We start from the raw sequence: 25,140 nt of genomic DNA, 5'->3' as shown, positions 1-25,140 counted from the left end.
TTCATATTTTCTTTTCAATGGAACCCATCTAATTGAAACAACACTTAATTCTGACTAAATAAGATTCCCATAAACACTGCAGGATGGAAGGAAGGAGAATTACATCTGAAACTGAAAACTAGTTCTCAGTTAAAAAAACAATTGCATTTTATATTTATTAATTCATATTTTAAGATGCTGGAACAAGAGGAAAATAACAAAGAGCTGCAGCAAGTTCAATATTACCCCAATAAACAATATTCCAAATTATTCTCTGGCCTACTCTACTTTTACTGCATGTAATTGGAACCAGGTTACACTTGGGTTTCATTTTTCCCCCTTGTTCAGAACATAAACAAAACTTTGTAGCAGTATTAACATGGGAAAGAAATCACTGCTTTCTAAAATAAAACACTGCTTTAAACATTCCTCATAAACTAGCAATTTGTTCCTTAGCATTATAGTTAGCCTGCATCAGCACTTCCATTAGAAAACCTTACTTTCAGTGGCTCTTCAACAACATATACATTTTCATTTTGCTCAAAAGTGAAAGCACACACATTTTGAATGGATTAGTTTGCTTTTGCTTTGGGTTTTAAAACAGTAGTAATACAGTTCTCAATGGGCAGCCCATTCCTGAAGCAGAGAAAATAAAACAATTTAAAATGTAAAATGGGGGAAATTCGAGGGGGTGCTCCTAGGGCGAATGCCCCCCCCCACCTCATATGCCGGCGCAGGCTCCCACTTCTGGGATTTCTCTCCCGGTGTGGCTGTGCCGGCGGTGGAGCCCAGCACAGTGGAGTGGCTTACCAGCACAAATGCCCCCTGTGCCAGTTTAAGTGCCCTTTATCCCAGGGTAAATGGGCACTGACATTGGCGCGTGGTCACGCTGGCTCCTATGCCAATTTGCTCCCCCTTCAGGATTGCGCTCTTAAGAGTCCACCTTTCTTTCTAACACTCAAGGCAGAGTCTTCACAGTTCAGAGATAAAAATCACATATTACATCATATTTTATATTCTACATTTATATTAAGTGGCTCATATATTAATATGCCCTTCTGTAAGTCAAGGACACTTTATCAATTTTATTCATTGTTGTAATAGCAGGGGAAGGGCTATATAAATGTTTTAAATAAACAAATAAAAGTCATTAAGCTTTCTACTGCATGCAAAAAATTTGTTCCAAACCAGAAACAATAGAAACAATTTTGGACTAATAATGAAATAGAATAATGAACAGAAATAATTTTGGAGTAATAATGAAATACCTTGGGAAGAATGACTATGCAATCTTAAATGCACAGTTGATTTTTATGAACTCGTAGTGTTTAAAAATCCTATCTAGAAAGTTTTTTTCCCTTAAACAAATTTCCCTTAAACAAATTCACACTATTCACAAAACTGACCTATGCAAAAATATTGTAATAATAGATAAAATTCAATTAAAAACCTTAAATGAAGTTCTGCCTTAGTAAAATTCATTCTACATTAGAGTCAAAACAGTGAACAACATGGTTAAAAAACGGAAACAGAGAGCCAGCGTGGTGTATTGGTTAAGAACGATGGTTTGGAGCAGTGGAGTCTGATCTGGAGAACCAGGTTTGATTCCCCACTCCTCCACAAGAGCGTTGGAGGCTAATCTGGTGAACTGGATTTGCTTCCCCACTCCTACACACGAAGCCAGCTGGGTGACCTTGGGCAAGTCACTCTCTCTCAGTCTCACCTACCTCACAGGGTGTCTGTTGTGGGGAGGGGAAGGGAAGGTGATTGTAAGCCGGTTTGATTCTCCCTTAAGTGGCAGAGAAAGTCGGCATATAAAAACCAACTCTTCTTCTTCATTATACAATGTCTGGTGTTTCCATCAATTATATATGTTTTAGAAGACTCTCATACATATCTGTCTGCATACTGATATAGTTAAAGCTGCCTGAAAAGCTTAACTAAAGTGTAAGAAAAAAAATCCCAAACTCTGTATAGATATGTGAAATGCTTAATTTACCAACGGTGACTTCCAGCCCATTCCTGAAGGGGGGGGGATCCTCACAGGAGCCATTGTGACCCCCATGCCAGCGTTCATGCCACTTGCGCCGTGCAAACTGGCACAGATGCCAGTGTAAGGCAACTTACGCTTGCCCCTCTAGACACCGGCAGCAGCCCGGCACTCAAGCGCTGGCACTGCCTCCCGCTGGCGTTTTCCTAGTGTATCTCCCAGTGCCGGCATCCAGGGGAACTTTCCCGGAGGCGGAGCTGCCTTTAAGCAACATCCTAACCCCTTTCAGGCTCAAAAGGTGCCATTTTACAAAGATTGTGGCACTGCCTTGTGGAACTGTATGGGAAATTCAATGGGGGTTTAAAAGTAAAACAATTTTTATTTCTTAAAATCATTCTTATTTCTTTTTTTGGCTTGCTGCACTGGCAGCAAGCTGCTCTGGAGGCGGCACGGCTGCGCTTGGCTCCAGCTGCCACAGAACCTCCCCCCACTCAGAAATGGGCTCTCTGTGGCAACTGTGACTTGGGAATCAAGTTGTAGGAATTCTGAAAACTAATTTCACATATTTCGTTCAGGTTCAAAGCTTCATTTCTGTCTAGGATCATATTCCTACCCTAGTGAACACTGAAAACAACGGACTGCAACACTAGATGCTAAAAATTACAATTAAAGTATAATTAAATTATTATTAAAGAGAAGGGAGGGAGTCTGGGGGATAGAATATAGGCAAACACTTTTGGGGAGACTGGGGCACATACCTGTCTAACCTCTTTTCTGTGCTGTGACTCACAATTTGAACCAATGGAATTTCAAAGCAGATCAACCAGATTCTGAACAACTGTGCTAACATCAATGAGAGGTCTAATCCAGATGTTCACCTTCCACTAAAAGAGCCATGCTCTATATTGAAAGACTTTCCCTACTGAGCAATTGAGAGAGAACGGGCATCTCCCATTCAAAGCACAAGAGATCTTTCTATAAAATAAATAAATATTTGATGCTGCTAGCCAGGGCCAAGTGGGAATTACCTATAAATGAACAGCAATAGTATATGTACTTTGACTAACTTCAAGCTACTGGACTTTTTTGCCTATTTGTATCATATTATTTATGGTCATGCTTCACACATAAGATCATTACACTTTCTATTGCTCATCCATTCATTGACACCTCAAATTCTGTTGTCACAATGGTTTATTCAGATTAAAAACCCCAGATTTGCCCATAAAAATGCACTGTAAAGGATGTCTGGGGAGCAAATGCCTGTGCTAATCATGATGAAGTGGTTAGAGCAGGGGTCCCCAACATTTTTGAGACTGTGGGCACATTTGGAATTCTGACAAGGTGGGGTGGGTGGGTGGGTGCAGCAACAAAATGCCTGCCACAAAATGTTTGCTACAGCTTAACTTCAATAACACGGCGCAGAGCCTCGTGCTGTGGTGGCAGCTGCTGCCAAAGCAACATTAAAAAAATCTGCACAGCCAATCAAATCTCCAATATTAAGAAACCTTGCTAGGCAAAATCCCAACATGGGCCTACCTAGCATGGTGTAGTGGTTAAGAGCAGTGGTTTGGAGTGGTGGACTCTAATCTGGAGAACCGGGTTTGACACCCCACTCCTCCACATGAGCAGCGGAGGCTAATCTGGTGAACTGGATTTGTCTCCCCACTCCTACACACAAAGCCAGCTGGGTGACCTTGGGCAAGTTACAGCTCTGTTAGAGCTCTCTCAGCCTCACCTACCTCACAGGGTGTCTGTTACGGGGAGGGGAAGGGAAGGTTTGAGAAAGTCGGCATGTAGAAAACAACTCTTCTTCTTCTAGCCACTTCCTAAAAGTATTTGGCAAGCACCAGAAAAGGTGTTGGTGGGTGCAATGGCACCCACAGGCACGTCGTTGGGGACCCCTGGGTTAGAGTGTTGGACTAGGATCTGGGAGACCCAGGTTCAAATCTCTCTCTACCATGGGCTACTCATACATTCTCAGCCTGACCTACCTCACGTGGTTGTTGTGCGAAGAAAAATGGAGGAGAATTATGTAAGCCACTTTGGGTCCCATTAGGGTGAAAGGTAGGTATAATGAAGTAACTAAATAAATATTAAAGAGGCACAGATTATGTAACTATCTTACATAATCTGAGAATAGCAAAGGCTGAAACTAAACTGGATGGTATCTTTCCCTTTTGCTCTGGGCAAGAAATCCTCACTCTTGCCACAGGCCAAGGGTCCTGACTTGCATCGATTCGCCTACCACGCAATCCTGAGCACCGTTATACCTTTCTAACTCCAGAGAGCGTTGGGAGCGGAGGGATACAGCCGAGTTTTAATACCAACACAACACACTAAAACAAAAACAACAAACATTAAGCAGCACGAACCCTACCTGAAGCAAATGCGAGCCCAGCTCCTTCGCGACGTTGTCCAAGGGGCCTAGCCTGTGCGGCTGTCCCCAGGCATCTCCCAAACCTGGAAAGGAACACAGAGTGCTTAGTTAACCTATACACACACAGGGCCAGATTTAGGTTTGGTGAGGCCCTAGCTATTGAAGGTAATGGGGCCCTTTATATGGTATTTTAGGGAGCAGGCTAGCAGGCGGGGCCCATTACTTACATCATAGGAGCCTACACAACACAAAACACTGTTGCTGTAGGTAGGTTTTATTTTATTTGTTTTTTATCTTATATTTTGGAAATGTACATCCAGTTGTTTTTTTCCTTTACATTTTTTGGGGGGCCCCCAAGAGAGTGGGGCCCTAAGCTATAGCTTGTTTAGCTCATACGTAAATCCGGCACACAGTCCACACAGACTGCGTAACACACAGTGTGGGCAACAGCAAGCGGCCCCTGGGTGGTTGTTTCTGTCTGGGAAACAGCCTGAGGTGTGCGGCCGAGGAAAAGATCTGGGGCCTCTCCGTCTGCCTGGTTGCTGCAATGAAAGCTAGGTGGTCTTTTTCACAAGAAAAATCAGTCCTGTTACATCTGGGTTGAGATTAAGCCGGGGTTGAAGTCCGCCGCCCGCCACTCAAAGAGCAGGCCTGGCAGGATCACCCTTCCCCGCCCCAGGTTCAGCTCTGCCATTTTAGGGCAAATCCCACACAAAGTCGCATAAGCCTCCCTGAGATTAGGGGAGCGCACCGCCCCGCTTTCCCCCACAAGCCCTTGCGAGCAGGCCTCCCTGGAGTCTGGTGCAGAGGCTGTTGGAATATCTGTCGTGGAGATATTCCTGTGTTTAGCAGAGTGCCTTAAGCTTAGCAGCAGCAGAAGCTACACGTGCGTGTGTGTGTGAAAATAAAAAGGAGCAGTCGTTGGCTCTAATCAAACTAAAGTACATTTATTGTGGAAATACACCTTGGATAGGAAAGGACAAACAAGGGTTCACTATCCTGATCTATCTTGCTAATTCTCTAGGTATAAAAGGGGATCTGCCTTCCACTCCATCTTGGGGTGGGAAGGCCTGGACGCGCAGAGCGCCCGGCTCCTAGATCTTGCTTGGATGATGGGCGAAAGGGAAGAGAGAGAGAAGGGAGGTTTCCCTGACAATACATCATCTAAACATCAAAGGGGCAGGAAATGAGGTGTAACTAGAGATGACCTCCCCCTGTCCTGTCTATCTATCTGACTTTGTGGTCAGTTCCCCCTCTCAATGTGCAGCCAAGTGACACCGTCCTTGAAGGGCAGATTTTCCAACAGAGGCCTTTTCCTTTCTCCCCCCCCCTCCAGACCCCCTTAATGTTCTGTCCTTTCTTTCTACGGCTTTTGGTTGAACGGATTGATTAAACCAAGAACTGGCTTCTAGGGTGTCAAATCCTCCCCCCCCACCTGCATTTCCCCTCAGAAGGGGTGTGTGTGTGTGTAAAGTGCCTTCAAGTCGCAGCCGACTTATGGCGACCCCTTTTTGGGGGGTTTTCATGGCAAGAGACTGACAGAGGTGGTTTGCCAGTGCCTTCCTCTGCACAGCAACCCTGGCCTTCCTTGGTGGTCTCCTATCCAAACACTAACCAGGGCTGAGCCCTGCTTAGCTTCCGAGATCTGACGAGATCAGGCTAGCCTGGGCCACCCAGGCCAGGTCATCAACATTACCCCGTCTTTTAAACTTTAGGAAGCATTTGCTGCAGCCCCCGGAACCCGTGGGGCAGCCCTCTGAAGCAAGATGTCACCAGCCAAGGTGGTCCAGGATGTGGACCACCGCACAGCTCCAACCCACTTGTCCATGTCCTTCAGACCTCTCCGACTGAAATTCACCCCAGCAACTGCCTGGTAGCATCCTGAGACAGAACTGGAAACACGGGTGGCATCGAACTGGTCCTGGGAGAGCAGCCATTTGACCTGCCAACCAAGAGGGGGAGCGTCTAGATGGCCTGGGACTCTGAGATGGTTCCCTGCTGCTGGAGAGCCACGGGGGCTGGGGACGGGAGTCGGCAGAAGAAAAGCACCAATGCGGCTGACTTCCGAGTAAACCTCCGTAGGATGGGGCTGCAAGCGTATTGGCAGGAGAAGAAGCGATGTCGGTCCGGGCGGGGCCTAAACGGCTTTTTAAAATTCGCGATCTTAGGCTAGAGCGTTGGAGTTCAACCACCTTGAAGATTTCAGCCTTCCTACCTAAAATCCTAGGAGGGAAGAAGGCAGCCTGCGACAGCCCAATCTCTCAAGCTAAGCAGGGCTCAGCCCAGGTTGGTATTGGGATGGGAGACCACCAAGGAATCCCAGGGTTGCCGTGCAGAGGAAGGCACTGGCAAACCACCTCTGTTAGCCTCTTGCCATGAAAACCCCAAAAAGGGGTCGCCAGAAGTTGGCTGCGACTTGATGGCACTTTACACTCACGCACACACATACACACACACAATGCCCTGACCTGGATGGCCCAGGCCAGCCTGATCTCGTCTGATCTCAGAAGCTAAGCAGGGTCAGCCCTGGTTAGTATTGGGATGGGAGACCACCAAGGAAGACCCGGGTTGCCGTGCAGAGGAAGGCCCTGGCAAACCACCTCTGTTAGCCTCTTGCCATCAAAACCCCAAAAAGGGGTCGCCAGAAGTCGGCTGCGACTTGATGGCACTTTACACTCGCGTGCACACACACAGTGCCCTGACCTGGATGGCCCAGGCCAGCCTGATCTCGTCGGATCTCAGAAGCTAAGCAGGGTCAGCCCTGGTTAGTATTGGGATGGGAGACCGCCAAGGAAGACCCGGGTTGCCGTGCAGAGGAAGGCCCTGGCAAACCACCTCTGGTCGCCTCTTGCCATGGAAAACCCCCAAAGCAGTCGCCAGAAGTCGGCGGCGACTTGACGGCCCTTGACACGCACGCACAACTAAAACCCGAAAATGAACGCAGGGAGATGCGCTGGCCGGCAGCCCCCCCCCCTTCTTGGGAGCAGGTGTGTGGGTGCGAGAGCGAGAGCGCCGCCCCGGGCTGCTAACGAGTGCGGCGGCTGCCTTGCCACGCGCCCCCCGCCCGGCTGCCGCTTTCGCGGGCAATCAGGGAACTACAGAGCCCGGCGAGACGAGAGACGGGGAGGGGGAGGCCGTCGGATCTCGGACCGCTGCTCCTACAGGATCTCCCTATTAAGATGATTCCCAGTGGGTAGCCGTGTTAGTCTGCCTGCAGTAGTAGAAAAGAGCCAGAGTCCAGGAGCACCTTAAAGACTAACAGAAATATTTTCTGGCAGGGTGTGAGCTTTCGTGAGCCACAGCTCACTTCTTCAGATACAGCTAGAATGTGAATCCATCTGTCTTTAATTCACAGTGGGCAGCCGTGTTAGTCTGCCTGCAGTAGTAGAAAAGGGCAAGAGGCCAGTAGCCCCTTAAAGACTAACAAAAATATTTTCTGGCAGGGTAGGAGCTTTCGTACCTGAAGAAGGGAGCTGTGGCTCACGAAAGCTCCTACCCTGCCAGAAATTTTTTTTTGTTAGTCTTTAAGGTGCTACTGGACTCTTTAAGGTACTCCTGGCCTCTTGCCCTTTTCTACTACTGCAGGCAGACTAACACGGCTGCCCACTGTGAATTAAAGACAGATGGATTCACATTCTAGCTGTATCTGAAGAAGTGAGCTGTGGCTCACGAAAGCTCACACCCTGCCAGAAAATATTTTTGTTAGTCTTTAAGGTGCTCCTGGACTCTTGCTATGAAGAGCCACGGTCGATGTCTTGAAGATGCGGACCAGAGGAGCCAACCCCTATGGAAGCGGTCCGGAGCCCTTTAAGTCCAACAGAAGGGCCGAACCGGAGAGAGGCGAGAGGGAGAAGTGAAAGTCCGCTGATCTCCCTGTGGACGGCCAGTGGGGTGTTTCGGAGACCCGGCTCGCCTTCGCGGGCCATTTGCGTTTCCGCCGCATCCACCTCCCTTAACGCAAGTTTCAGTTCTTCCAGAATCGGTCCTATGGGCCCCTTTTGTCTGACTGCCTTTCGGCCGGGCTTTCGGGTAAAAGCAGAGGCGGATCTGCTGTGAAACTAATGAAGCTTAAGCTTCTGGGCCCCTAATTCCAGAGGGGCCCCCTGAAGCAACTTTTTTTAAAATGAGTGGATTTCTCAGCAAAATCGATGGAGATTTTTAGTGACCGAATCATAAGCCAATGGGTTGAAGTACTTAATATTGACTTTAGAATATGCTCTAATACCCATTTCATATGGCCTCAAAATGTCCCTGTAATTGGTAAAATTTCAAAACTTTCTTGGGGGCTTGCAGAGCCTGAACCCCCAGCTGTAAGGGCTCTCTGAGCTCGCCAGAATCTATTCGTAGCCTACATTTTGGCAGCTGGATCCTTAAATCCTTTGCTGGTGCAGGGCTTAACAGTTCTATAGTTTCGTTTCATCACTGTATGGCCCATTTTCAAGGACTTCACCCCACCACCCTGTTCTCCACCATTTGGGCCTCAAGGTCCTTGCGAGGGCAGCAAGGCCCTTTGGACCTTGTTGGGTGTTGCCCTATTGTTGCTGGTTGCGAAGGGGCCCCCATAACAGTCCAAGCTTCAGGGCCCCAAAGATGTAGGTCCGCCACTAAGTAAAAGCGATGGCAAAAACCTTTTCACCTTTCTGTTGCAGGCAAATCTCTTTTCCTTTGAAGGCTCAAGCATACCCGACCGCACTTTGAGGAGACTTCATAAATCCTTCCCTGCATTTCTAAGAAACAGAGTGTATATGGATGTGCTCCTCCTCCCCGGGACTTATTGCAAAGCCTCTTAAAGGGGGGGTTACGCGTTCCAGTCCCACATCTACCCTTTTGCGCCTTTCCGCGCAGTACTGCTGCCTCCTTTGGGATGGAAAGTATGTCGGCGCCCACAAAACCGTCCTGGGTTTCCTTCCTCGGCCTGACAGTCGATCAAAGCCGTCGGCAGCTTCAGTCTTGGGGCGGTCCCGGCGGCCCCCATTTGATCATAAGGAACGAGCGATTCCGATTCAGCAAATGCAATGCGTCCCATCCCAAAGATGCACCACCAGGTTTATGGCGTTGAAAAAACGCGATGATGACCGCCTGATATTCGTTGTAGCAGCCTTCCATGAAGACAATTCACAGTGACCCTTTATTCATGGAAGGTTTTGCATTGGATTCGCCCCTCTTTAGATGCACTTTTCCCCCCATCCATATTCTCAAAACTCAACAATAAGCCGCCATGCAGAGCTTTGAGAATTCAGATGGGGAAAATGTGCATCTAGAGAGTGACAAATCCAATGCAAAACCTTCCATGAATAAATGGCCAGAGGGTAACCGTGTTAGTCTGTTTGCAGTAGTCAAAAAGGGCAAGAGCACCTTAAAGACTAACAAAAATATATTTTTTTGTGGCTGTGGCTCACGAAAGCTCATACCCTACCAGAAAATATTTTTGTCGTAGCAGCCGTTTGACTTCTCGGTTGGGGCTGCAGCAGAACAGGCGCTCCGAGGGATCCAGTTTCCTGTGTCATCAATACTTAATGCAACTCTGAAGAGTCCGCATTCAGAGTTGCATTAAGTATTGATGACACAGGAAACTGGATCCCTCGGAGCGCCTGTTCTGCTGCGGCCCCAACCGTGAAGCCAAAACGGCCGGGTCCGGAGAGCCAGAACGCCCCGTCGGAGCCCAGGTGTTCAGTGGAAGCGACCGCCGGGGTGTGAACGTACGTTGCTTCCATGCAATATGGCCCAGGGCCCTGATCCCGAACAGATCTACTTGCTAGCCAGTTCCAGCTCGTTCCCGCTTTCCAATATGCTCCCTTTGTTGGAAGGGTGTGTGTGTGTGTGTGTTTCAGTATTTTGAAAGTCTGCATCCCTCCAGGTCCCCCCCTTGTACATTGACCCGGTCTGTAGGTGTCCCTGGGAGGAACACGGGCCCAAACAGCTATGAAGCTGCGGGATAGCAAGAATGCCATAATCAATCCCAATGAAGTCATGCGAGTCAAGGACAGTTTGGGAATCCTCTCCCTGGTACGTTTCGGGGACCCGTCGGAGCTCCCTTCTGAGTCGCTGCTCCGGAGCAGCACCGCCACTTTCTTCCAAGGGCTCCGACTGCTAAATCGCTGGGCGTGAAGTTCTTCTTGGAGAGGAGAAGAGCGACATCCAAGCAGCTCTTTTGCGTTGTTGCTAAAATAGAGATTATTTGCTCTAAGGAGACCTGGGTCAGTCGCAGATCACCACCACGCGAAAGGTCCCTTTTGAGAACACCTCCCCTGGAATAGGGTGTGTGTGTGTGTGGGGGGGGAGCCTGGCAGGAGCCACATTCTTTCCAGTGGTACAGATTTAGGGGGTTTCGAGGGGTCGCTGCCATTATTGGGAGGATGATTTAGGGTGCCAGTTTTGCTTACCGATGCACTGGCCAGACGTCAAAGGCAGCTGCACTTGTGGAGGTCAGAAGTGAGCAAAATGCCCCCGTGAGACTGGAAAAGAAGGCAGAGAACTTTTCCGTGCCTTAGACAGCCCGACTGACTCCATAGTTTCATTCTCACTGGTAAACCGATGTCTGAGCTGTAAAAGTCAGACTGCGCTTAGGCGCTTGCTGACTGATTGCTCCTCCACAGTCCCCCCCCCCCAGGCCGAGGGTCCCCACAGGAGGGCCTTTCAAAGGAGGCTTCCCTTCAAAAGGAGCCTCAGATTTAGACTGGTGTTAAATGGTTGGCATTTGTACCCCGCTTTCCCCCCTATGGGGACCCAAAGTGGCTTACAACATGCTCCCCTTCTCATCACAACAACCCCCTGAAGTAGATTAGACTCAGAGGGTGTGACTGGCTTAAGGTCACCAGCAAGCCTTCATGGCAGGGGGGGGGGGATTCCAACCCGGTTTGTCAGATCCTGGCCCCACCCTGTAACCTACACAACCCTGGCTCTTGTTTCAACTTGCATCCATACTGGACCAAAATATGACACACACTCTTAACTTACAGCTGCAAATTTAATCAAAGAAGAGATGTGACTTGGTAAAATATTAACTGATTAACTGATAGAAATTTTGTCGTATTGAGTGTGAAATGTTCATAATATTAATAAAATTATATTACTCCTACAGTGTCTCACTGTAACAGCTTTGTTAAGCTAGGCAAGGCCTTCTGATGGTGCCACCTGAAATGGGTAACATTGGCAACTGCCCATTCACAGGTGTTCTCTGTGGTGGCTCCCTGCATTATGAAGCCTGAGGCTGTTAGGAAGGCCCCCACGTTTCTGTCGTTTTTCCAAAATGTGCAAAACAAAATAGTTCAGGAGGACATTCTTGTAGAGGAAGCAGAGCTGTGGTGTAATGGATCAGCTCTACAGGTGACTTCTATGAGTGGGGGAGGTCCTAGCCAATGGGCAACAGTTGCCCCAGGGCCCATGCTGGGAGGGGTCTGACCACCCATGGCCCTTGCCTACCTCACATGGGGTGAGAGCCACCACTTGCTTGGCCCTGGCAGTAGGGGCGGTGGTGAAGCAGCAGTGATTCTGGGGCCCCAAGATGGACTTTTGCCCAAAAATCACTATTAGGGATTAAATTTTCTTATTTGATTGTCTTGTTGTCTTAGACAGTAATGTTTGCTTGTGTTGCCCCCCCATTCTTCAGTCTCAGTTCACTGTATTATCTTGTTTTACTATGAATCTTTACTGTCAGATTCAAATGCTATCATATTCTGTAATCCACTTGCTGATTGACTGAGCAGTTTTGATCATACTTGAGTCCCAGTGAGAAAGGTATTATAATTAGTAGTAGTAGTAGTAATTGCTGGGGCCTCAAAAACCGGAAGTATCCTGGCCTTGCTTCTTCCTGCAAAACAAAGTGCTCACACAAAGGAGCCTTGGACTAGCTGCTGGATTAGGGTAGGTTTACTTCCCCACAGCCTTGAAGCTCACTGGCTGTCCTCTCTTTCAGTCTACTAATCCATCACACAAGGTTGTTGTGAGGAAGAAAGGAAGCAGGGGAGAACCATCCATGTTGCCCAGATCTCCTTGAAAAGAAGGGTGCGATAAAAGTTAGAGAGGCTAGAACATTTCTCCCTGACATGTCTTTTCTATGTGAAGGGTGCTTTCCCCCAGTTATGTAAATCCCTTGCCATCATTTTATCTATTTGTGTTATATATAGTCAGCCTTTCTTATTGAGACTCCAGGCAGATTACACAATGTGAGCCAGTGCAGTCAACAGAATAAGTCATCTGAAAAGTAATTGAACTAAGATTACAGAAATCTGAAAAAGCATAAATATTGGAAATGCTAACAGTGCCCCCCCCCCCCCCGTGGCGCAGAGTGTTAAGCTGCAGTACTGGAGTCAAAAGCTCTGCTCACGACCTGAGTTCGATCCCTCGGTGAAGGATGTGACGTCACCCCATGGGTCAGGAATGACCCGGTGCTTGCACAGGGGACCTTTACCTTTACTTTTTAACAGTGCCAAAAAGTGGAAGTACATAGATAACAGTGCAGTGAGAGCAACCTAACACATAAGGCAAACAGATAATATATACTATACACAATTCAATCACCTTTTTGAACCATTGCATCATATTGCCTTGAGCTTTCTACATAGTTTCTGGAATGCCAGGAGTACGTCAATCTGAGATGGCAGAACCCGGACACACTTTATTGTCCCTGGGAACTAGTCCTAAAAGAGGTCTTTGGGGAGCTGGTGTGGGGGCTTGGCTAACTCCCTCTGTTCTGCAAACACCCTTCTGAGGTGCTGACACTAACCAGTACTACGAACCTACCTTGTGTTCAATTAGGAAGCTACACATAAGGGAGACAGATCCACCGTTCCAAAAATTCACCTCGAACAATCTGACTTTCTGAGGATGCCAGGGGATAATTGACCAAAAACCAATGATAAAAATCCTAGTTCTTCTAAAGAAAAGAAATATTACTTAACAGGAGTGCATTCCCCTTGGCCCAGACTCTGCAGAAAAGCAAATCCTAGCGGGAAAGATATTGTGGGGAAGGGTGATGTAAGAGACAAAAGAGAGGAGGCAGGTTGACGCCTACATGAAATCAACTATTTCTCCCGATTAAATTACCTGGACAAAGATCTCCATCCTTTATGCCAGTGGTTCCCAACCTTTTTTTGACCAGGGACCACTAGGACTTTTTTGTTCAGTGCAGGGACCCCAAGGTTCAAAATAAAAATTCCGAGGATTTGAAAATAAACTTTAATCATAACTGTTAGTTAAACATTAAGCTTAAAATAATATTTGAATATATATATTTTATAATAGAGGACTTTTAATTGAAAATATTAATTTATTATGGGTTTATAACTTTGTTTCGCGGACCTTAATTTAGTTCTCGCGGACCCCTGGGGGTCCACGGACCCCTGGTTGGGAACCAGTGCTTTATGCAGACAGCCAACAAGCGGGAATGCAATCTCCAGCCCACCCATAAGCACATACTCAAAGGGTGAGAAATTCTAGGCCTTTATCCAGTATGAGTACCAGAAGGGGGCTCACGCGCATTAATCCACTCTAAGCAATTGTCAGCATGGGGTCTACATACTAGCTACAACATTTACACTGGTCGCAAACAAAGTTTCGCCTTCTAAACCCGCTGACTTCAATTGTAAATAGGTCAAGCTGCTATACCCATATATTCACCCCTCTCATTCGACTAAAAAAACTGCCTCCGGTTAACCGGGCAGGAGGTTTTAAAAGAAGTATCGTTTTAAATCCAGTAAAGCCCTGACCTGGATAGCCCCCGCCTAGCCTGATCTCCTCAGAGGTTAAGCAGGGTAGGCTCTGGTTAGTATTTGGATGGGTAACCTCCAAGGAATGCCAGGGTCGCGATGCGGAGGTGAACCACCTCTGAACATCGCTTGCCTTGAAAACCCTATGGGGTCGGTGTAAATCAGCTGTGACTTGACGGCACTATATATATATATATATAGTGCACTATGTGTGTGTGTGTGTGTGTATGTATATATGTATGTATATATGTATGTATATATGTGTGTATATATGTATGTATATGTGTGTGTGTGTGTGTATATATATGTATGTATGTATGTATGTATATATTTGTGTGTATATATGTGTATATGTATATGTATATATATTTGTGTGTGTATGTGTATATGTATATGTATATATATATGTATGTGTGTGTGTGTGTATGTATATATGTATATATATATATATATATATATATATATATATATATATACACACACACACACACACATATATACACACACACACACACATATATATATATATATATACACACACACACACACACCGCATGAGGCCAGTGCTATTTTTACGAGAGATAAAAAGGAGAATCCCTCCTGTAACATCTGCCTGCATCTTCTCGAAACAAAGGCTGCAGTCCTACCCACAGTCACCTAGGAACCAGCACCGTGGAATGTGCATATTGGAGAAATACTTGTGTTTCTCAACCCCCCCTCCCGTTTCTTTGTACGACCAGTGAGCAGCGACAGCCTTAGCTGCTGATCTCTCCAGTGGCGAAGCGAGCACGTCGCCCCCACGGGGAATAAACCTCTTCCCCAAATGTGGCCGCTGCCTCTGCGCCGCGCCCGCTCCGCCGATTGACCGCCCGTCGTGCCTCTCAGCCGCGGGGGCCACAAAGACCTTTTCCCTGGGCTTTGGGCGGACGGGTTTTCTATGCATGCAGGAGGAGGTTCAACGGTGCGAGGACGGATCGACGAGAGGCGCCTCCTGCCTGGGTCACATCCAGGCACACCTGGGCAGGCATCGCGGGCTTGGAAAGGTGCGGTGGTGTTGGCACTCAGTCGCTGCTAGGACTGGTTTCAATGGAATTGAAATTGCTCCCGAGTAAACGTGCTCGGTGCTGAGGCTGGGGGGAAAGCCCCGTTCCCTTCTGTCATATTTACCATCCGAAACATGTTCTGCAAAGCTCGTCTCAATGCACCCGAGGGATGGAGTCGGCGTGGCTTTGGTATCAGGGCTCTTAATTCCAGGTGTGCAGGAGCTGGCAAAGCCAGAGTGGTGTAGTGGTTAAGAGGGGTGGTTTGGGGCGGTGGAGTCTGATCTGGAGAACCGGGTTTGACTCCCCACTCCTCCACATGTGCGGCGGAGGCTAATCTGGTGAACTGGATTGGTTTCCCCGCTCCTACACAAGAAGCCAGCTGGGCGACCTGGGGCTAGTCACACTCTCTCAGCCCCACCTACCTCCCAGGATGTCTGTTGTGGGGAAGGGAAGGTGATTGTAAGCCGGTTTGAGTCTCTCTTGGTAGAGAAAGTCGGCATTTAAAAACCAACGCTTCTTCTTCATTACTTAGCAGGAAGAAAATGGTGTTCTGTACATGCTCAGAAGTGCTCCGTCATTTAGTAGCTCCTTGCACTTAAAAAGTGCTTTGGGAGAGGAACCTAAGTTCAGTTTAACTGCTCTGCCGCCCCCGCCCCCACACGTCACTCAAGCACACCTACATATTTTTCTAGGGCTGACATTTTGTTTTGTTTTTAAATACTGGGGAATGATTATGTGCATATTTCTTACACTGGCCACAAGTACCTTGATACAAAAAAGCAGATCTAGATGACCCGAATTATCCCCCCCCCCCCATCACCCAAACAAACCAAAACTAACCAACGCAGTTGGTAAACATGCCGGCTCACGGCTGCATCTTGTAACTTTTTATTTTCTTCAAAGTAGTACAAACTTCTGCAGCTTTTGAAATATTGAAAGGCCAATTGCCAGACAAGGCGACGGAACCATTTGGTAGATCGCAGCCTCGCGCCCCCGTACTTTCGGTGTTCCTGGCAAGATATCTCGAAATCTGCGGGTCTTGAAAGGGTGGAAACTCCCTTTAGAAGTGCGCTGTAAAGGCGGGAGGTGAATTAATGAATGTGAACCGGTGTGCCCACTATCCTCAACACTTGCAAGCAAATCCCACAACGTTCAGTGGAACTTACTTCTAAAGGTTTACTCGGAAGAAAAACCAATGAGGGAATCAGTGGGACTCTGTGCCCGGTCAAGAGATTTTGTTGCATTACTCGGATCTTTTTCTGAAAGGGGTGGGGAGAGACAAGCGATTTATCAATAATGAATTATTCGCTATGAAATCAGCAGTGCCGATGTTATTATTTCTCCTAATGAGCACGCACAGAGATCGCCAACTACATCACCACTATTTGAAAGGCAACCCTTAGTCGAAAGCTAAACCCCATTTCTTTCGCGGGCATAAAAAACCAGGCAAGCAGCTTGTAAGAAGACTGTTGAGTGGCGAGGAAGAGCTACCCTCGCCTTAAAGACCTGCATGAAATGTTGTGTGTGTCTCTCTGTGTGAGTAACCCAGTTGTATGGCCTGCTTGCCAACCTCAGCTCAATTAAGCGAAGAACCACAGGCGTCTAGTCGCATACAAGATTACCACTAAGGAACTGCAGGGGGGAAAGGGATATAATTTCAAATTGATTTACAGTTGCTATACTTGAGTTCCACTGAAATAAACTGGCACTAAAGTCGAAGAAAAGTTCTCAAACCCGACCGTAGGAAGGATTCTAAACCCACTGATTAAGACATAAACTGCATGATTTTCAATTATGGCACCATACCATAATTTGTGTTTAGAATGGTAGAATGCTTTCTAAGCACGATTTAATTAGTTTATAGGCTTTAACCTGGAATTAACTAAACTTGGATCCGCCCTCTAGAATGGCGGATCCTGTTCCTGAAACCTCTGGAGCTGCAGAGCGCCTGGCGTTCATTTCACTCAGGAATTCGACCAGGAAGACAGACGTAATTTCTAATCTCACCGCTGGCAGTGGATCTAGACGACATAGCAACTATATAGCCTGCTACTCTAAGAACATTTTCCTGAGGGTAAGCCCCACGGAATAAAATGGGACCTACTTCCAAGCAGACCTGCTTAGTATTGCTGGCTCCAAAGCCTTGAGTGTTGATAGGGAATGGTCTGGTCCCCGACTGAAGACGTCTTTCTTTATATTAGGGTATGTTTGTTTCTTGCACAGATGTGTTTTTGTAAGGTAAGCCGTTAAGCAGCTGGCCTCCCTGTTTGGGTTTAATCATTAAGAAGTGGGTCGTTGCAAAGGTCCGTTTTCGACCCTGGACGGAATCTCATTTTAACTGCGGTGTCACCATCCCGCCGCAGGTCCCAAACGCTTTCTTTCTCTCTCTCTTTTCAAAGTGTGTCCCGTGGTGGAGAACAAAAATTAACCACCAAAGAGGGGGAGGGAGGAAAAAAAACCCGGCTCTGTATTTTTGTGCTGCAGCACCGAAGGGCTTGGCAAAAATTCAAATCACAAGAAGGGGCGATGTGACCGGGCCCTGGCTCTGGGGCAGGTTGCAGCTTCCTGCCTGGACTTTAATCCGCGGGTCCCCAGGGTCAGAACAAATCTGTACGGGAAAGGGGGAGGGATGGAATAAGGCCAAGAAGGAGAGGATCCTGCGCTCTCTTCTATCCCCCCAAGATTAGATCGTAGCACACTTTCACTCCCGGGGGCCGCCTGGGAACGCTGGTTCAGGACTTGGGGACTCCTCCGGGACAGTTCAGACCCCTCGCCCACGTCCACTAAAAAGACTTTAAGCCGGATCCTCTAGTCTGTATTACTGAAGGACCAGAACCCCGGGGTTAGGTTCGAAAACCGGCCACTGGCGATCGCCTTTCTTTGGAAGCAAAGGCCCAAGAGGTTCAGGGAGAAGCGCTTTGTTATACTTCTGTGGAGGAGCCCAACCTAACTTCCACCTGTTTCATTCGGGATCGGGCCCGTCTTTCATTAGGCTTTTAAAAATAATTCATTACGTAGGCAGATATAAAAGTAATCTATTTATGCTTGCGTTTGTCAAGTACAGAATGCAAACCATGGTGTCTAAATTGAAATATAACCTCAAACTGGGGATCCTAAGTCTGGTTTATTTGCCCCAGACTCTGCGGTTATTGCTGCCGGTGGCAAATGGCACAGGAGTCCGTGGCCGTTTATACACTGGAGGTTTTGCTTCGGATTTGCCGTTCTCTAGCTGCGCATTTCCCCCAGCCAAATTCCCCAAACTCTGCCCGGGGGCTTATTTTTGAGTTCTGAGAATTCAGATGGGGAAAATGTGCAGCTAGAGAGTGGCAAATCCAAGGCAAAGCCTCCCGTGCATAAATGGCCCATGTCTTTAACCAGCGTATTAAAAAGTCTCATCCGTTCGCAGGCTCTTCCAGGGAGAAAGCGTTAGGAAAGGATTGCCTTGTGGGAGGGGGAATAAAGGTTTCTACAACCCTTCAGTCAAAGCTTTCTGTTGTTTTTTCTTCTTCGATTTTGCTTAAGAATGCCAAATCCAACCGACGTTACTCCCTCCCCGCAGCAGGACTGTGAGCTGGGAACGAGGGCTGCAAGCCGCTCTCTTTAGAAAGGCAATCTGAGTCGCTGGTAGTTTGCACCGTATTTCTGGGGAGAAAACCTTCAGGAAACGTATTCCGAATACTCCAAGGTGAGAACTTTTAAACAGCACTGTAGTAAATGAGTCAGGAAAGACCCCTCCCAGGGAACGCTGGGCCAGACTAGAAATGGTACAACTGCCCTGGTTTTTAGTTCCACTCGTTGAAGCATTTATTCACAAGCCTGATAACAAAGGTGTCATCTCATCGCGATCTTTCAGTGCCCCAATCGGAACTAATTTCAAGGGTACAAGAGAAGGCTGCATCAGCCATAACGCAACGGTAACTGAATTTCTGTTTGCAGAGAAATGTTGCTTCTAAAACGATCTCTCTCTCTCTCCCTCTCCCTCTGTCTGTCTCTGAAACAGCTTTAAAGAAATTTAATGAAAACGGGGCTGAAGGACTAACAAGAGCGCATCGATTTCGGAATCTGAACTCAGCTCAAAAGTTAATATACAATTATTGCCTGTCTTCTCGAAATCTTATTTAGTTAAGAGGGAAACCCCTCACCAATCAGACTGAGTTAAAATAGGTTGAGGGAGACCTTTCCAGATCTTAACAATAATAGCTGGTGAGAATAACAGATTTTTTTTTTCAGTTAAAGCGCCTCTATTTTGTAATATGTTTTCACAACCGGTATTAAGATTTTACTTTAAAAAGTCTCTGCAGTTCAATCCTATCCTGGGAAGGAAGTCCCACTGAGTTCAATGAGACTTTCCCCCTGGTTTGAAGGAAAATGATTACGTCCTAAGCTAGTTCTCTTACTACCAGAAGATTTTCTTCCTTCTGCGTCTTCATTAAAGCTAAATATTGCCTACAGGTTATCAAGCAGTTATCAGCAACAGTAATGCACTCACACATACTTTTAAATTATGTTTCCTCCGGAGCTTAACTTGGAGAAGTTAGTATCCCATGGGACAGAAGTTACTGTCCCATCTATAGTTCTCGAACCACCTATTCAAACCACAGCAACCACGCTGAAGTTCAGGAAACTCAACCTGAAGGACTGCCGGCCCAAAGCCAAGCGCTTAGCAAGATTGTGGACCGCGTTTGGAGACCTTTCGTCTGTCCACTTCTTCTTTCCCCGAGACAAACCAAAGAAATCACCAAGAGCAGAAATTTGTTCTTATTTAACCGCCTAGAGAACATGAAACTCTATTGTAATTTCGTTTCTCCCCTTTCTCCCCTGAAACCCTCCCCGACGCACAGTTCTCAAGACCTGCCCCACAACTGAAGGTCGGGTCGCTACTTCCTCTGGTTAAAATAAAGAGCTCAAGTGCATATTTTCTGGTGGGCACGAACCGAGGGTCATATTTGGGGAACGAATAGTTTCTGTTGGCCTTTCTGGCTGTGGAGAGGGAAGGTTTCGGGTCTCAATTACATTTAATGGCAGCGGACTCGAGCCTAACATAGCAAGAGGAGAAAACAGCCCCCTCGGAGTTGATTTTATAGCCGAGGGACTCCGAGAGAGGCGAGGATCCGCAGGGTCGCTCAAGCAAAGAGATCAGGACAGGACTTCTCGCGAGTAAGGTAGCCTACTCAAGATCACTGAATGGGAATTTAGTTATTCCTTATACTCTATAACCATTTTATTAATAACTAGGGCGGTTACAGAACCGCGAGACGATCGATTTACGGCTCTCTTTTATAATGCAGTGGGAACGAAGCTGCCTTCCAACTGCAGGGGTGGTAACATAAGGACAAAATATTTCCCTTGAAATACATAGGACGAATTACTTCAAAGGAGACGTCCCGAAGGTTGGAAATGTGACCCCTCTACAAATTCGCATGACAGCTCAACCCAGCAGCCGGCGTTTCCGAAGGAGGTGGGCAGACTTGGAGACCACCTCCCGGGCGATCTTAGGGGTGGGATGAGGCTTTCTACTCCGCTACAACTCCAGACTCTCCAGACTTTCTACTCCGCTACAACTACCGCAAACTCTTGAGAGAAGCCCCCCCCCTACACACGAGGTCACCCAGTTTAGCCCTCTACAGACCCCCTTTCTCCCAGCGGGCCAGAGACAGGAAAGAACGAAGCCCCCTACGGCCATTTATTCAAGGAAGGTTTTGCATTGGATTTGCTTCTCTATAGATGCACATTTTCCCCATCTGAATTCTCAAAACTCTGCATGGCAACTTATTGTTGAGTTTTGAGAATATGAACGGGAAAAAGTGCATCTAAAGAGTGGCAAATCCAATGCAAAACCTTCCGTGAATAAATGGCCTACAAGTCCCGAATTCCAAAAGGATCTACTTCCCGGCAAGCATCTTCCAATCGGTGTTATCAACAGACACTGCTACAGTCAAGTTATCTTGGAAAGCAAATGCCATAGACTCCATTTGCTTCTCCATTTGCTTCCACATAAGGAGAGTGTGACAAACCTGACCGGAGCTAGTGTACGGGACCAGTCAGCTTATCTGAAGTGGCGAGAGAGTCAAATAGTGCGGTTTATTTTTCAGAGGTGAAGCTGTCAAAAGTAAAACCGGTGCAAAAGGCCCTGCAAGGGAGACCCTCCTACTTGTCTTCCCGGTTGTGTGTTTTACAAACCGTAAAACAGCCATTCTCCTCTCTCCCCCCCCCCCCCCAGTCAGGGGTCATACGCAAGGCGGGCGGCAGGTGACTCGGGCGAGTAAGCCAAGCCACAGGCCACCGCCAAGGCAATTTCGCCGCCAGGGTCACCCGCCCTGGACGTGACAGGCGGCATTCCGGTCTGGCGGCCAGGTGCTGAAAGCAGAGACGGCCCCGGGGGGACGGGGAGTTCTTGCCAGCAGGTGGGCTTTGAAAACAAGCCCCCCCCCGATTCGTTCCGAGCACCTCCACCTCCCCCCGAGGGGAGGGGGAGAAGGAAGCTGACCCCACGCCCGGCGGGCTAAGCCTTTCTTTACCGGCCGGGCAAAAGCGCTCGACGGCTCGAGGCAGTGGCCCGGCCGGCCAGGAGTTTTCCGCCGGAGGCTACGCGGAAAAGCCCGGGCCATTTCTGCAGGGGAGGGCTCGCCGCGGATCTGCCGCTCTCTAGACGCACCTTTCCCCCAGCCAAATTCGCAGAACTCCACAATGAGCCCCCAGGCAGAGTTCTGGAGATTCAGATGGGGAAAATGTGCATCTAGAAAGAGGCAAATCTAAGGCAAACCCTCCCCTGCATGGAGTCAGCTGCCTAGAGCTTTGAGAATATGGATGGGGAAAATGTGCATCTATAGAGTGACAAATCTAAGGCAAACCCTCCCCTGCATGGAGTCAGCTGCCTAGAGCTTTGAGAATTCAGATGGGGAAAATGTGCATCTATAGAGTGACAAATCCAATGCAAAACCGAAGGTTTTGCATTGGATTTGTCACTCTATAGATGCACATTTTCCCCATCTGAATTCTCAAAGCTCTGCATGGCGGCTTGTTGTTGAGCTTTGAGAATATGGATGGGGGAAAAGTGCATCTAGAAAGAGGCAAATCTAAGGCAAACCCTCCCCTGCATGGAGTCAGCTGCCTAGAGCTTTGAAAATATGGATGGGGAAAATGTGCATCTATAGAGTGACAAATCCAATGCAAAACCTTCCATGAATAAAAGCCATTTATTCATGGAAGGTTTTGCATTGGATTTGTCACTCTCTAGATGCACATTTTCCCCATCTGAATTCTCAAAGCTCTGCATGGCGGCTTATTGTTGAGCTTTGAGAATATGGATGGGGGAAAAGTGCATCTAAAGAGTGGCAACTCCAATGCAAAACCTTCCATGAATAAATGCCCGCGGCGCTCCAAAGGTCCGCGATCTAGTCCGCTGGCTGAAACCAGCGCAGGGAATCCTGTCCGCTTCGGGGGAATTTGGGTGTCAGGTTATCCAAGGTGTAAATGTTGCTTTGTCTACCCATGGGCGCTCCCCATCAGGCGCCGAGCGCCCTTCTTTAGACGCGGACCCTACTTATAGGCCGTGGGGAGGGCCGGCTGTGCCCCGCGAGGTCCGCGCTTGCTCGACGGCCAGTCCTGGGGCGCTGAGCGCGGCTCACTCCCGTCGGGCCGCGTGAAGTGTTTGGCCTGACACCCGGGGCCTGAATAGAGGGAAGCGCGTTGGAAATCGACGGGACATATTACTTAACATTACTTAACAACATATTACTTAACATTCCCACTGCAAGAAATTACACTTAAATTTAGTTAATTTTAGCTGGATTTGCCTTTTATTTTTATGAGAATTTTCTTATGGCAAACCAATTCCATTTAAAAAGATGTGAACAGTTTTCGAACAAGAGCCAATGCTTAGGACGGGGGTCCCTCTCTTGCGCAGTGGGGTTCCCCCCGCCCCACGAAGGGGTCATTTCCACGCACACAAATTAAGCCGCGAGGTCGGCTGCAGTGAGTGGATCCCTGCCTCTTGCCTCCGTTTCCACCTCAACCCTCAACACATTTATTTAGGAATTTGCACCCTTGCTTTACTCGCTGTCTAAGTGTAATTGACTTAGCGGCAAAATAAAAAAAAAGGTATCTTCCTATCTGCTCCCTTAGGCTACTCAGGTAAGAAACAGTCCGGTGGTTCAAGCGCGCCAGTAAACGTTTAGGATTGTAGGACAAGTCTCCAATTTCCCTGCTATTATTTGGCTTGCTGATGAATAAACGGCTCCCTTCCCCTACTTTTTCGGTAAATTATTATGATGGCCGAGGGACTCCCTCGTGCTCGCTCGTTGCCCTCCAGACTTCGTTTTCTGTTCGAGAGTGGCACAGCTATTGCAGGGAGGGCTGGACCCCCAGCCCCCCCCCCCCCAGCAGCAGCCGACCTCCTCTGCAGCCCTCGCTCTGGCCTCCCGCGTTATGAACCCGTCGGAGTTGGCTTGGGCGCCCAGGGCCCTTTCCCCCTTCTCTTTCTGGCGCTCCACCAGGCCCTGGATCAGCGCTTCCGCGGGGAGAGGCGCTTTCTGTCTGCTCTCAGCCCGACCGTATGCATTGCTCGGAAGCCAGCCTCTCTGGGCCTTTCCCGTCGCTTCCTGGCGCAAGAACCCTGTGGGTCTCTAAGGCGCTCCTGGACTCGAGTGTAGCCAGTCATCTGCCCCCCCCCCCGCCCCTCTGCACCGTGCAAAAGCCTCTGTCGGGTCCTAATGGTAGGAGAGGCACACTTATACCCCTCCCTTGCTTTGTCCAGACGGTCACCGTTCTCCGTGGGGGGAGCGGGCGCGTTTCCCTGGCCAGGCTGCCGAGGCACCGACGCGCGCGTAACTCCCAGGACGACCCGAAGGCGAGCCTGCTTTTCCCGAGCGAGAAGAGCTCCGCGAGCCCCAGCGCACCAGGTCGGCCCAGCAAACAGGGCCGGGGGAGAGAAGGGGAGAGAAGGGGCCGGGGCCCCACGGGCGAGACGGGGCCGCTTCCCTTCCCCACGCCGCGCCACGCGCCGGAGGAGGCGGGCAGCCCGGGGCCCGGCGGCGTCCCCGGGGCTTGATCCACCCCCGCTTTTGCGGGCCAGGGGTCCTGCGTTCTTGACACGCGTGTCGGGCGGCGGGGAGAGGGCTGAAGCCCCCCCCTCCGGGCCCGCGGGCCGGATCGGGGCCTTGCCCCCCCCCCCGGTGCGCTGTCGGCGGCGCTGCTGGTCCCGGCGGGACTCACCTTCGGGGAAGACGGCGCGCATCTTCAGGTAGCTGCTGGTGAGGCGGATGATGGAGGCCTTGTCGAGCTGGGCGGTGATGGCGGCGGGCAGGGGCAGCAGCTTGGCCAGCTCGTAAAACTCGCCGTTCTCCTTCTCGCGCCGCGTCTTGGCCGCGTTCTTGGACTTCTCCTTCATGGCGGCGGCGGGGGCGGCGGGCGGCGCTCACTCGCATCCTCGGGCCCGGGCCCGCCGGCCGGGGCTGGGGCAGGGGCAGGGGGGGCCTCGGCGGAGCTCCCCCCGGGGCGGACGGCGAGGAGCCGGCCCCCGGGCCCGGCCTGCCCTGGGCTGGCCCCCGAGAGGCCCTGGGCTGGCCCCCAAGAGGCCCCTCCCTCGGCGGCCGCCCAGAGTCTCGTCCCGGGCCGGGCGGACGGGACCGACGGGTCTCCGGGCGGCGGCGCTCCGACGACGGTCCGCCCCAGGAGTGGGAGCGCCTGCCGGCTGCGTCCCCCGGAGTCCGGAGGAGAAGCTCGTCCGCACCCAAAGCCCGGCCTGCCCAGCTCGCTTGGGGGCGGAGGCTCCGCGCTCCCCCCCCCCTCCCGTCGGCTGCGCCTGGTTTGCGGGGCCAGGCCCAGACGCGGCAGACTGGCCTCTTCCTCGGTGGGCCAAGGCTGCGAGGGAGGGGAGGGGAGGGGAGGGCGCGCTCCGTGACGTGTCCGCCCCCCCCCCCGGGCAGCAGCGCCGCTCCAACCCCCCCGATGCGGAGGCGGCCCCATTCACACGCGGGCGGGCGCGGGGTGGGGGGTGGGGAGGAGCGGCCGGCTGGTGCGCGTGGCCTGGCAGGCGCGCGC

The 25,140-nt window shown here is 49.6% G+C and overlaps 1 protein-coding gene across 1 annotated transcript in view; it reads right to left on the bottom strand.

Annotated features, from left to right (window-relative positions):
- Positions 1-24,487, bottom strand: part of SIM2 (SIM bHLH transcription factor 2) — a 56,731-nt gene extending 32,244 nt beyond the window's left edge. Inside the window, exons 1-2 of the mRNA XM_056858523.1 lie at positions 24,313-24,487; positions 4,350-4,432 (exon numbers count right to left, since the gene is read on the bottom strand). Coding sequence (XP_056714501.1) covers positions 4,350-4,432; positions 24,313-24,487 — 258 coding nt within the window. The remainder of the gene's footprint in view (positions 1-4,349; positions 4,433-24,312) is intronic.
- Between the last annotated feature and the right edge of the window lie 653 nt (positions 24,488-25,140).

The sequence above is a fragment of the Euleptes europaea genome, chromosome 12 (assembly GCF_029931775.1).
Source record: "Euleptes europaea isolate rEulEur1 chromosome 12, rEulEur1.hap1, whole genome shotgun sequence".
NCBI lineage: Eukaryota > Metazoa > Chordata > Lepidosauria > Squamata > Sphaerodactylidae > Euleptes > Euleptes europaea.
Note: the sequence above shows the minus strand (reverse complement) of the source record. Positions and strands in the feature narration are given on the sequence as shown.